Source organism: Lontra canadensis, unplaced genomic scaffold, assembly GCF_010015895.1.
Source record: "Lontra canadensis isolate GAN:19392208 unplaced genomic scaffold, GSC_riverotter_1.0 scaffold24, whole genome shotgun sequence".
Lineage (NCBI taxonomy): Eukaryota > Metazoa > Chordata > Mammalia > Carnivora > Mustelidae > Lontra > Lontra canadensis.
The window spans coordinates 691,715-704,949 of NW_022631018.1; the positions used below are offsets into that span (position 1 = coordinate 691,715).

At 47.6% G+C, this 13,235-nt stretch overlaps 1 protein-coding gene across 6 annotated transcripts in view; it reads right to left on the bottom strand.

Moving 5' to 3' along the window:
* Positions 1–10,895: 10,895 nt before the first annotated feature.
* ABL2 (ABL proto-oncogene 2, non-receptor tyrosine kinase) overlaps positions 10,896–13,235 on the bottom strand; it is a 106,606-nt gene continuing 104,266 nt past the window's right edge. For 3 of the 6 annotated variants that reach the window (XM_032862589.1, XM_032862587.1, XM_032862588.1), the window contains 2 exons: positions 12,490–12,723; positions 10,896–12,180 (listed from right to left, as the gene is read on the bottom strand). In XM_032862589.1, coding sequence (XP_032718480.1) covers positions 11,000–12,180; positions 12,490–12,723 — 1,415 coding nt within the window. In that variant the 3' untranslated portion in view covers positions 10,896–10,999. Of the gene's footprint in view, positions 12,724–13,235 lie in introns of all 6 variants that reach the window. The other 3 variants (XM_032862586.1, XM_032862584.1, XM_032862585.1) reach the window with 1 other exon arrangement.

Here is a 13,235-nt window from a genome sequence, read left to right on the forward strand (position 1 = left end):
TTCTGCCTAGCAGCTGCCTCGGGCTGCACCTCAGGTGTGCAGGCTGGGGGCTTAGCTTTCAAGTTGTTCCCAGAGGGAAGCTGAGCAGCTTCTGTGAGCAGATCAGCAGAGAGCCTCAAGCTAAAGGAAAAGTACACAGAGAAATAATTTTTTATAATATATATGATGTCAGTGGAGGTTAAGACTTGCTTTCTTAGATTTAAAAGAAAAATTTAAGGCGCTTTGACATGGCTGTGTCATGTGTAAAGATTAAAGTTTATATTTTTCTAAAACACTCGGCCTGCTTTCTTACTGAGACCTGGTCCTCATGCTCACTCACCGAAACTCCAAGAGCGGGCGGCAGATGCTGGCGGACGGGGTGACCCCAGCTCTGCCAGGTCACTTCCCGTGGCCTCACGCAGCAGCCAAGCTATTACTTCAGCCTCTTACTGAAGAGCCTCTCACAGCATCGTGCTCCTGTACGTGGAAACGCCACTCCCGGGCTCCCAGCTATAAAAAGTCTCCATTTTTGAGGTTAGAATGGCCATGTATAAATGCGAACATTGTGTTTCTAGACACAAGGGATGTGCCTTGTGTCTTTTCCCTGCTCTTCGTTCTTTTGCTCTTCTGGACTCGCACACAGGTCTTTCTCTTAACTTTTGTCATCACCTCAAGTATCCCCTCTTATTTAAAGCCCTCCCCAACCCTCTTCCGTTTAGCCCTGGACAAAGCAAGCTTCGGGCTCTCTCCCATTGAGCACTTTGACTGCACTCGTTTACACACGGTCTCAAGCTCAGGGAGTACCTGCAGCCTGAGCCACATTACCTTCTCAGTGTGCAAACAGGTGATTGAGGGACTTCTCACTAACCACGGGACAAAAGCCCTGCTTCACTGCACAGTTAACAGTGGCTGGGTGTGTGGTGGCGGGGGGGGGGGGCAGTGTTAGCCACTGGCTGGGTGTCTCAGTCTAGACTATTTTGGGAAGAAGATGCAGCCCACGTGATCCTGTTACAACCCCAGCTCCACACTCTGTAAATACGATTTTTTTGATTTTTTTTGCAAGACAGCATGCAGGAGTCGGGGTGGTGGACAGAGAGGGAGAAGCAGGCTCCCTGTTGAGCAGGGAGCCGGCCCAAGACCTGATCCAAGGACAAATCCAGGAGCCTGGGATTTGGGACTCGAGCCGAAGGCAGACGCTCCACCAACTGGGCCAGCCAGGCGCCCCCGTATAGACACTTTACAAGGTGTACTTTCTGTCTCAGAGCCATCCTTTAGCACCGGCTTTACCACAGCTGATGGCGTAAACGGGAGGGTGCGACCTGCTTGCACGGGAGGGACGAAGGCAGGCAGCAGGACGCAATGGCCTCCCATATTTCCCTGGTGCTCAGCTGCTCAGCGCTGTGAGACCACAGAAGGCCACGGACCGCAGCTGAACCTTGCTTTCTAGCTCTGTCCCTGGACTTCCCTCGCAGAGCTGCTGTGAGGATCGAACAACTCCATCTTTATAAAGTGCTCAGGAGTGCTCGCTTCAGCAGCACATATACCACAAAGTGCTCAGGACACAGAGCTTTGGTGTCTAGTAAAGGACAATCTAATAAAACTGCTGTCAGTTGGCACCATAATCCAAGCCAAGGTGGGGCCTCCCCCAGCCCCTGGCCCCACTAGTCCGCACAACCCCAGCTGAAGTTTGCTGTCGGTAGCCAACACTTGAGGACCTGCCACGGGCCCCGCATGCCCTGTGCTGAGCACTTCATAGCCGTTTCTTCATGTCATCGTTAACGCTGACTTTGGTGACGAGGAAATCGAGGCTCTGAGAGGTAAAAGATCATGCACGAAGTCACAGAGCTAGTCAGTGGGCTGGAGGGGCTCAACCCAGGCAGTCTGCCTCCAGCTCGCACGCTTTCGTGACTTGTTCCTACAACAGATTTCCTCAGCGGTGTGGGATGTTACAAATAATACAAAAGAGGAAGAAAATCACAATGGAAGGTTCTCCTCCAGAAACTCTAAAACAGGATTTCCCAACTAAACCAAAACCGGGCAGGAGGAAAAGACTGCAGGGGGAGCGCGAGCGGGTGTGTAAGGGGATGCTGGAGAGGCCTTCCAACAGCACCTTATGTGTGCGCCCCATGAATACAGCCTACTCCGACCTAATTACAGTGGTACTTCTAAAAGCAATGAACGTTTTTAAAAAAAACTGAAGACCAAGTCAAGCAAGAGGAGAATGTTCTGACATTCTATACGTGCTTTATTAATGCTACTTTGGCTCAAAACTTTTTCAGAAACAAGGTGCCTGGGAGGCTCAGTTGGGTAAGTGCCTACCTTCAGCTTGGATCATGATCCCAGGGTCCTGGAATCAAGCTCCGTGTGGGGCTCCCTGCTCGACGGGGAGCCTGCTTCTCCCTCCCCCTCTGCCTGCTGCTCTGCCTCTTGTGATCTGTCAAATGAATAAATGAAAAATCTTTAAAAAAAAATACCTTCCTAAAAAAATAAAAATAAAAATTTAAAAACACCTTTCTAATAATACAATTGGCACTTGGATAGAGTAATTAAAAACACACACACACACACTCTTTCAGAACCTATTCGGAGTGTCCCCAGAATGGACTCTGAGAGAATTAAGTCTCCCTTCACAGCCACCGTATGTTAGATACACACATTGCCCACCGTATGTACCTGTTGGACTCCAGTGATGCCTTTGGCCATTTCCAAAAGGTGTACTCCATCGAAGAATGAGCATTCACTCCCACAGAGGACAATCAAAACAATGTGCCAGAGGGACATCGCTAAAACCAGCTTCTCTACCTTACAGACTTCTATTTTACTGTGGGGAAAGATACATCCTGCAGATTCCCTCTCAGTTAAAACTGAGAGAAACACTCCGATCAGAAGCCACTTTGCCAATAAAATATTGCAACCTTTATTTAAAATAAAACACAAGTTGGCAAGCCTTGTGAGAAAACAGGCAGACAGCATTCCCCTTTCAAGGGCCTCATTTATTTACATCAAGTTTAACACTGTTAGCAGTTCACAGTCAGACAACAGGGTGAGAGAATTAAATTAGAAAAACAAAACACCTGAAAATATATTACAAGAACAAACACCTGACAACACTGGTAGTGTAACCCATGACTGATGTGTTTTCAATGACATCCCGTATTGTCTGTGTCCCCTCAGCGGTACACACAGTGCCAGGCCCTCCAGGCCTCACCCCCGTGCACCCACCACGCATACACCTGTGGAGTGTGACCTTTGGTATAAACGCTAAACAAGTTTTAAAGACTGAATCATGGGTTTTAGGATAAAGGTTTGTCAACCACCATAAAATGTTCAAACTTATTTTTGACAAGCATAAAACTGGGTTTCTCCACTGATAGTCGTTACAGAAGCAGACTGCAAGAAGGGAAAGTGTGGGATCTACCCAGGAGACGGGGGTTCTGAGGGTGCATACGCAGCTCAGCCTGCTTGTGGCCAACACACCAAACCAGGGCACGGTTTCTGCTCACCACGGGGAAAGATCTGAGTGACTCCCCTTTCACCGACTCCCCTCATTTCTCAGCACAACAATGGTGCAGGTACAGAATGTGGACAGAACACGTACCCGCTACACAGATCTGAGAGATGAGCGTTTTCAAACATATGCCCTAAAGAACTCGGAGTACCTCATTGTCTTTTCTAGTTTCTGAATACTAATTTCTCCCAAGGACAATCGCCCTAACCGAGGTGATTTCTTAAGATCACAGAAGATTTCTCTCATAACGGAATTCCAACAGTGGCCACAGTGAAAATGGCTTGTCAAAATGGAGGGAAGCTGGCTAACCTGGCCCTCGCCTACCAGAAAAATCTCAGTCTCCGGGCATTCTTGCCAACTCTCAATACATGGTATGGTGCTTCTGAATCGTGCAGAACAGTATTTGGGATTCAACAGCGAGGACCCTAAAGCCCTACATGATCCTGCAAGATCTTCTGAATCAAGAAGAAATTTATTTGGCATACCTGTGTTACTGTTGTGTCATGACTGCTGAAAACTATCCTTACATGTGGGATCTTTATTAACCACAAGAAGCCCCATTCTCCAACTGAAGTTTATGCTGCTGAATTACAGCATTTGAAACACCTATCCTGAGGCTCAGAAAAAAAAAAAACCAATAAGCAAGCTTCAACAATACGGACTATTTCCTTTCTTGAAGCCCACTAGTGTTGGACAGTTCATTGCCACCATGTCCTGAGGAACGGACTATGACACTCCCAGACCTCAAGCCCTGTGTGTACAGCTCAGCAACTTGGAGGGATATGCAGGACCCAGAAACTTGCTCCTCTGAGTAAAATGATGAACAAAGGTTTTCACAGAACACATACAGAGGGCACGTATGGGGTGTAGCCTGAGGACAAAGTGGAGGTTAGGCTTTCGACTTAAAGGAGACACACTTTCCTTCCGATGGTCTGCAGGTTAGATCTGTTCACACGCCATCTGTGACCTTGGGCCGTACACATACTGTGCTCAGTATGTGTACTCAACAATGGGAAAGTTAAAGGATGTAAGTTCTCTAACAGACAAACAGTTTCAGATTCGTAACTGTACACAAGAGCAAAGATGTGCACTTGGAGGGAGGGAAGGGTGCAGGGAGAGCAGCCTTCCCCCAGCTCATCCAGTGGGCTGGAAAAAAGTGCAGTCTGTCACAGCAGCATCCTGTGGCGGGGTCGGGGGGGTGGCGACAGCTCAAGCAGGGACTCTCACTGACTGTGGCACTGAGCCACCACCACCCACCTAACCCGTTCTAGCTCACTAATTGTACACCATCAACCCAGCTTACATGTCCCTCCTCCACAAAACGCACAAAACTCATCTTTGAAGGCACAATCCTCAGAGTGACCTTTACCACTCCAAGTCATCCTAGAATCAGGATGACCTGCCTTGGCCTCCTCACCCAGAGAGAAGCATGCGGTCTTCCTACCCTATCATAGGGTGGAGGCTTCCCTAATGTCCTGCTCTTGGGCTCTAGGGTACAGAGTCAGAAATGAAGGAAAATACCACTTTACACGTGTTATCTCAAGACAAAACCTACACCTCCAGTATGGCATGAGAAACAGCAGCCCCAGAGCAGGGAAACACTTTTTGGACACTGCAGTAAACGTCAAGTGAGACAGACTTGGATGCTGTCTTAGTCACCTGCGTAGACGCTCTGCACAGGTGGCCCGCTGCACAGCCCGGAAATCCACCCACACTTCCTGGCAATACAGGGGGGCAGGGAGCGGCAGCGAAGTTCTGGCGGTAGGGCAGGTAACAACAATCATTGCTACTCCGGCCGCTTGCCCAAAAAAGAAAGCCTTGCATTTGAATTTTTAAATTTTGGTAGCTGGAAAAGTGGAATTCTGTCCAAAGATTTAACTATCCTGACTATTAAGAGTGGGACAAGCTTGAGAACCAGCCCCAGACCCCTCCTGACTAGTGAAGCTAATGGCCAGTGGCAATTTCCTGGGTTGTCACACGGAAGGGACAGGCATCTGTGGGGCTGCCTTGGCCTACCTTTGTCAGAAGGGTGGAGGCCCCCCTGAAGCTGCCTTTCCCTCTCTCTTTCCTGTTCCCACACATCCCAAACTAAAGCATTTACAAAAACCTGAGCAACTGGCTTGACAGAGCTGAGACAGAGCTGTAGATAGCTTGGGGGGGGGGGGTGTCTATTATTTCCTAAGAAGAAACATACATCCACCTACATTAAGAAAACTATCCTAACAAATGCTTAGGGCACAGAGATGGACCCAAATCCAGGTAGAACAAGTTAATGCCAAGCAAGATGATGAAACCCAAAAATCGTGATGAACAAAAACGTAGACAACCCTGTAGGCCCAATGCAAACTCCTGTAGAGGCAGAGCCTGATAGTAACAATGACATTAACAGCGAAACTGGAAGCGAGAGGTCAGAATGCAGTGTAGCTGTAACTCAAAAGTGGCCACCAATGCAATTTACTCTGGGGTATTTTATAATCTAATAGGCAAATTGTTTGGCTATTCATTTCAGAAACACACACAGACGATGAATGTCAAGCTCATTTCTAACTGGCAGGAAATCCTAGAAAACTAATTCCCAAAGTGCACTGGTTCTACAGCCATCTGATCCCACCCCTTTCCTCCCCTCCCAAAGCCCCCAACAAAACCACACTGGACATCAGTTTAAAAAGACACTGTCAACATCACAGGTTCGAGTCTGCGCCCACCATGTCGGGATGCTGTCTGAACACGTTGTGGAAAAACGGTCAAGGAAAAGAGGGCCTCAATTCTTCCTGAGTCAAGGTCCCTGGAAGAGCTGCTGTATTCTGGAGTACACATTACTACTTTTTAATGATTACAATTGAACCAGAAAGTTGTGGGCACCTGGGTGGCTCTGTCAGTTAAGCGGCTGCCTTCGGCTCCGGTCCTGATCCCAGGGTCCTGGGATCGAGTCCCTCATCGGGCTCCCTGCTCAGCGGGGAGTCTGCTTCTCCCTCAACCCCTCCCCCTGTTCTCTCTCTCTCAAATAAATAAATAAAATCTTTAAACCAGAAAGTTGGTCCGCAGTTTTCTGAAGTAATTCGGCTGAGCTACAATTTTAGCAAAACACTTACTATGCCTGCACATATTCATTTAATAGTTTCCTATTTACAAATGTGGTAAGTCATGGGGTGATTACTTATATATTTGCATTTTCTGGTCTCCCACAGGCAAAAGCCTATTAAGTCAATCAGCATCTAACCAACTGTTTGATCTTCTAAATATAGACAGTAATAATACAACCTTATAGTTAAATTACATTTGATACTTTTCTCAAAGTGCTTTCATATATATTACCTCATAGTCATTAAAATGATATGGAATAAAGTTTTATTTTTAAGAAAAAGGAATGTAGGACTAGGTTTTTTAAAACTCAAGTTGGTATTTCTTTATTACAAAGTGCAGACTACTGCTGTGTTGCCAGGGTCTGTCCAAAAGAATGACCCCACACATTTTTCTAAATACTGAGCTCCACTGAATGCCTGCTTCGCTGGTGTTGCCATGACTCAACATTCAAGACCCTTAAGGTCAAAGAGTGCCAGGAGCATGTGCTTTAGAAAGTGTGCAGCACTGTGCAGACTGATTGTCTATCTGAGCCACTTTTTTTTTTTTTTTTGCAGTATCCCACAAGGCAGCAGGAAAGGTGGAAAGACCCCACAACCAGAAAGTCCAGAGACCTGAACCCAATATAGCCTTGGCTCTGCCACTAACGGAGACAGTGGGCAAGTAACTTCACCATGCTCTCTTCCAATTTCTGAAGCTGTGACGAAAAGGGCTGGGGTCCTGACAGTGTTCAGACAGTGCTGGGTATCTAAAACACCTGGAGGGGTTCTCAGCTGAGATCTCACCCCACTGGGAAGTCTGGTCTGGGGTAAGCCAATGCATCAGACCGTTTTAAATGCCAGGAATTTTATTGCCCATCCCAGGCCAAGACTCACCAGACTGAATGTTAATAACAGCAGGAGCAGCGCCCACTTACAGAGCGCTCGTTATGTGCCAGGCACTCAAACTGAGTATCTTACATACGTTATCTCATTGAATCCTTACAACAACCCTGAGGTAGTTACTATTATTATCCCTGTTTTCCTATGTGGAAACTAAGGCTCAGGAAGGTTAAATGACTTGCCTTCTAGACTGGCTTCAGAGTCTCAACTCTTACTCACTATCCTTTAAAACTCAAAAGCTCCATGACTTTAGTTAAATAAAAATGGGCTATACCTTACCAAAGTCAGCATGTTTTGTTAGCTGGGCACTATCTTACTAGCCAATTTTCAATTGCATTGTAAGAAAATTCTAATTTAAACCCCAAAATACAACTGGCAAAGGATCTCTAATGATATCAATGAATAGGGGTTCATTTGGAAAAACAGTGAATGAATTTCTCAGGGCCAATATTTTTAAGGCTGTATCTCTGAAAATCACAATGGAAGTCTGTAGGAAAATATACACACTTTAATTTTACACAAAGCCTTTTAAGAAAATACTTCATGTAAAGCATAATCAAGATGTATTCTACACAAAACACTGCCTTTTAAGGTAAGAAATCTAAACTGAAACTCTATTATCCATAGGTGAAAGGACGTAAACGGTGCCAGCCCAAAGGTATGCACACTGATCAACCACTTTAGAAAGTTGTCAACACCTGCAGAAGGCCTCGTGCTCCTGGCTTTGCTTTTAAAGAAGACTATGTTTTTAGTTTGGAAAAACAATTTTTTCTGCTGTGAACTCAAACTTTTAAAGTTACATAAGGTTATTTTAAAATCTGATCCTTTTCTATTAGAAAAAGGAGCAATCTAAATGGTATTTTTAGAGTAAGTTGACAGTGCCTCTTTCACTTGACCCTGGAGTCCCACACAGTTCAAGCATCATGTGGATGGGCTGTGCTACAATCGTTCATGCTGCTCTTGACAGTGTTGAGAAAAAGCAAATTCATTTCATGAACTTATTGAGCACCTACTGCAGGCAAGACAGAGCCAGGTGCTGCCCCTGAGTAAGACACTGTCCCCGTCCTCAAGACTGTTCTGCTATGAGAAAACCAGGGAGCTTACACACACTCAGTAGTGTTCCTCCAAGGCTTATTTTCAGAGCTCTCAAAGAAAGATCCCCTGCTTTAAAAAAAAAAATAAAAAAAAAAAGGTCCCCTGAAAAAACACAATTATAATTAACCCATCAACTTGCATCCCACAATGACAGATAAACTTAAAAAGCAGCATAATACTCTGAAGTTTTAGCTTTCCCTGTCCCACCCTTAAAAAAGGCTAATGGCTAAAACAATTTCAAGTTCACAGAAATGACTGCTGAAGGGGAGTGGCAGAGAGGAAGGTGGGAGGACCATGGGCCCATGTCCAGGTTAAAGGGAACTCTGCTGGTTCGCTAGCAGCCTGTGCTGCCGGTCAGTAACCTCTGGCCACGGCTCATCCACACCCTCCCAGGAAGGCCCGAGATTGTCTCCTCCCTTCTTACCCTTCTCCTGGCCTGGGCCTCCTTCAGAGCAGCCACAGTAAGAATCAGGGTTTTCTGTCTAATGAAAACTGAATTTCCTCCTTGGTCAAAGATGACAAACTCTGTCCAAAACATAGTTTCTCCTCCTTAGTATTCTAGCCCAGTTAGCATCATCTCGGCACTTCAACATTTCCATTACCTGCTACTGAGCAAAGAAGAGAATGCAAATCATTCAACGTAACAAGGCTGCACTGAAACGGCTCTCAAAGGGATAGCTATACACTTATTTGCAAATGGCCCTTAAGAAGATGTAGCATTACCTTCATTTAACAGATTAAGAGATGGGGCTGTGGCTTGACAGTGGATTGATGACAGAGCCAGGAAGAAAACTCACAGGCCATCAGTGTTCAATTCCTATCTTCCTAAGTTAATATTCCTTTGGGAGGAAAATAATGTATTTATTCTCTCATATCAGGTTCTCCTTGGGCAGGTGTGGGAGGTGGTTGTAAAGCTTTAAAAAGAGAATGAAGTGTTAATTAAAATTAGACCTGATATCAAGAATATTAGTAATATCTAATTTATTAGGTTCAGTTCATATGATCCTAATTAGCTTCCATAATAGTAACTGAACAGGAAAGGAAAAGGCCCATTTTTCAAGGCAAAACACATTTGGGGGTTAAGTCATTAGGTTTCTAGGATTTAATCAGTGTTTCCTGGAAATGACCTGCCCCCTCAATTACGCATTTTTCAAGGAGAGGTGAAATGACAAAATAAATATCAAAGAGTGTTCCCAATAGGATATTTACAGACAAGCACAACAACAAGGGGGAGGGGGATATGTGAAAGGAGAGAAGCATAGGAGAATAATTTGGGGTGATTCACTTGAAATCCACAGAGAGTGAGAGAATGTTTCTCCTTATCCTCTACCTAACCTGGATCTAAGGTGATAAGGGAGGAGAAAGGTATAGAGGAACGGTGATTGGGACCAAGTTAGCCTCTCGAAAACTCTGTCACAGACATCTGAACCTGGCTGTTGGATTCCAAGAAGAGACCTCCCTCCCTGGTATTTTAGCTGATTGAAAAAATACAGAGCTGCTCAATTCCTTGGCCAGTATGTCGGTATGCAGGGACACCGTATCAAAAAAGGATTCCCAAGAGAACCTGTACATGACCACCATTTTCAAAATCAGCATTGGTTAATGCCCCGAATACTGCCAGAGATAAAGGAAGACAGCCTGCCCAGCGCAGAGCAGAGAGGAACCACTAAGGAGACCCCTATGCCTATGACGTATAGATGGGCACCAGCAAGTAGAAACCCAATCCTGGTCCATTTGGAATCGTGAAACTGGGAGAAAGGACTTCTGCTCATCAGTGGAGAAGATGTGAGGAGGAGGTTTCAAGCTCCCTGACGACTTCCTAGCATTCTTTTACTTCCTGCACCAACTAGCACACCATGGGGAAGAGGACGGGAGCACACCCAGTTCCTACTACTGCAGGGAGCTCTGCAGAAACAGCTGCGCTCAGCAGCCTCAAAGAAACGGTCCCTCGGTACATTCCCAGCTTTCCCTTCTTCTGTCCCACCCCATTCACTTGGCGAGGTGGCGCGACATTACGGATAGTACCTAGTGGAGCCGCAAGTCAAGCCTCCTGTGTGAGGTGCAGAGTGCGTGCCTCGGCCAGTCCCCAGGCAGGCACGGGCCTGCAGCCTTGCCGAGAGCAGCCCCACGACACCACCGTGCAGCATTCTGGGTAGGAGCGGCCTGGACTGGGTTCTTCGCGGCCTGACATACACACGTTCCCTGATGTTCCGGGGCACCTTCCAATCCTGTCCACGACTGCTCCGTCCCCATCTCATTTCCCTGTCCTACATGTTTTGCTTTTTGTTATTTTTGAGATGAACCTGTAAACGTGAGAACTCAGAGATCTGAGGTACTTCACATAAACACACTCAAGTATCAGTCTTTCATTTTTTGAAAACAAGAACACAGGAAAACAAGCCCCTCCCCCTCTCCCCTCAGAACTGTGAGCATCTTCCCACGAGGCTCACAGTGGCTACCTCTGCACCACGTCGCTGATCTCCTGCACGCATGACAATAAGTTATTAAGGACAGGGTTGGCCCCGGGCACCCCGGCAGCGGCCGAAGACACCTGCAGCTCCTGCAGGCTGAGTTCCAGTTTGCTCACAGCCTCTCGGAAGGCAAATTTGTTACGCGTTTGAGGGATGCAGTCCACATAGCCTGAGCAGTAGTCAAGGAGCTGGTGGCCAGTGTCCACCAGCTGGCTGTTGGGCACAGGTTCTGTGATGGCACTGGACAGTAGGTCAGCACATTCCAGCAGGGCCTCTTTGCTGATTTTGTCTGCTGAGATTTTCTCAGCCGCCTGTTTGGTTTTTCTCAGGGCCACTTTAGTACCTGCTGTGCCATTAGCCATTTTGGCTGGCGAGATGGAAGATGTGGGCAGAGGCACTTGAGGCGGAGGCATCATTGGCCTCCCGGCTTTCCCACCTCCAGGCACTGCCCCCGGAGCGGCCTTTTTCCCTCCTTCCTGTGTTTCTAGTGCGGGCGGTCCTGCAGTAGGGGCGGTCGGCTCTTCCGCGGGGTCTGAGCACAAGGACGGATGCTGCAGTAGTCTCATCACTGGGGGTGGGGGTGGGGCACACTTTGGTTTTACCCGTCGGGGTCGGTCCTTGTCTCCAGAGGATGTGACCTGATGCTCAGATAAGAGTTTGAATTTATTGCCCTGAGAGTCTGTGCCAATGAGCTGCACATCAGCGGGAGTGTGCTTCAGAGTGGGTGAGATAAGGACCGGCACTTTGTGGTTGTGAGTGGTTGGGAGGGCTGCTGCAGCCTTGGCCGGAGAAGACCAGCCCGTCTGATCGCCGTCCTCTGGGACTCCAGCCATGCCGAGTCGCACCCCACCATTCCTCTCCTTGCTCTTTGGGGCAGCTGCCACTCCAGCCACCCCAGCCCCCGGAGAGTCCTTCTCTGTAATGGCTGGATCCCCAGAGGGGGTTCTGAGAGGAAGAGCCGCGGCTCCTCTGGGCAAAAGTTTGGCTTTTGGTCTCTCCCTGCTTGGAGCAGCACCTTCCTCTGATTTTGGGGGAAGCATGTCATTGGCCCTGTCCACATTCTCTTCTGGCTGAGAAGAGGTGGACACTGTCCTTTCCAGCTGGAGTTTGGACCTCTGGCAGTTCCTGGGAAGGGTCATTGCCATCCTATCCTGCTCTGGAAGCCCTGAGGACATGGAAGATGTAGAGTTTGACCTTGGAAAAGGCTTGGAAGTGTCATCAATGGCTGTGGGTTTCCCCGCTCGTAAGCCCAGTGTCTTTTTGATTAAGCGTGGTGTAAAGAAGCCTGTGATGCCAGACCACCCGCCCCCAGCGGTGCCACTGCCCCCGCCCCCACCGCCATCGTCATTACAGAGGTTCCTCTGCGCAAAGCTCCCCCCATAGCACTTGGGTGGCACCAGATTCGCCTCTTGCTGGGCAGGAGTGAAAGAGAACCCATCAGCATGCTGCAGAGAAGCAACAGATGAGAAGTTACCCGTGAGCTCATATTTCTTGTGGGGTTGATTCTCCATTTCTCGGAAGGAGCTGCTGCGTTTGGGGGGTGTGGGAGCATTTCTCTTTTTCATGAAGGAGCTGAAGAAGCCTCCCTTCCTGTCTCTGGTGAAGCATGTCTCTTTGGCATCTTCCAAGAGGCTGCTGGGTGACTTGTCTCTTTGTTTTCGAGGCAGTGCTGGGGACCCAGTGGGGGCCTGTGCACCTCTAAGGAACCCTGATGAGAAACAGCCAGTCAGTAATGTGAAAGACAAACAGTGACTCCATTACACTTGAGTAACTAAGGTTACATTGTAAAAGTTTTTTCAGGATCTCTTAAATGTCAGGCATTAGCAGGACTCAGAGAAAACTAATAAATACAGTATCACCGATAATACTATTTCACACCGATGAGTGTCCCAAATACCACACGGGCTATAAATGCAAAGGAACAACCCACTGATTTTCACCTCGGCATATCTGTCTTTTCTCTAAAAATGACAACACGCCCTGGCCTCATCTATCAGGCAGTTTTTGCCAGAACTGTAAGGATGGTAAGCGGCTGGGATTCGGGAGCTGAGGAAAGAGAGCAGGAGGCCGAGTTGGGCAGCGGACAAAGAGATCGGGACTAACGCCAGCACTGCGGGGCTGAGCCCAAGAGCAGACACGATTTCAGTGCCAGCCGCTCCCTCAGGGAAGACGGGCAGCACAGTGGAGATAAAGCATCATCCCCAAGGTTCTGGAAACGAA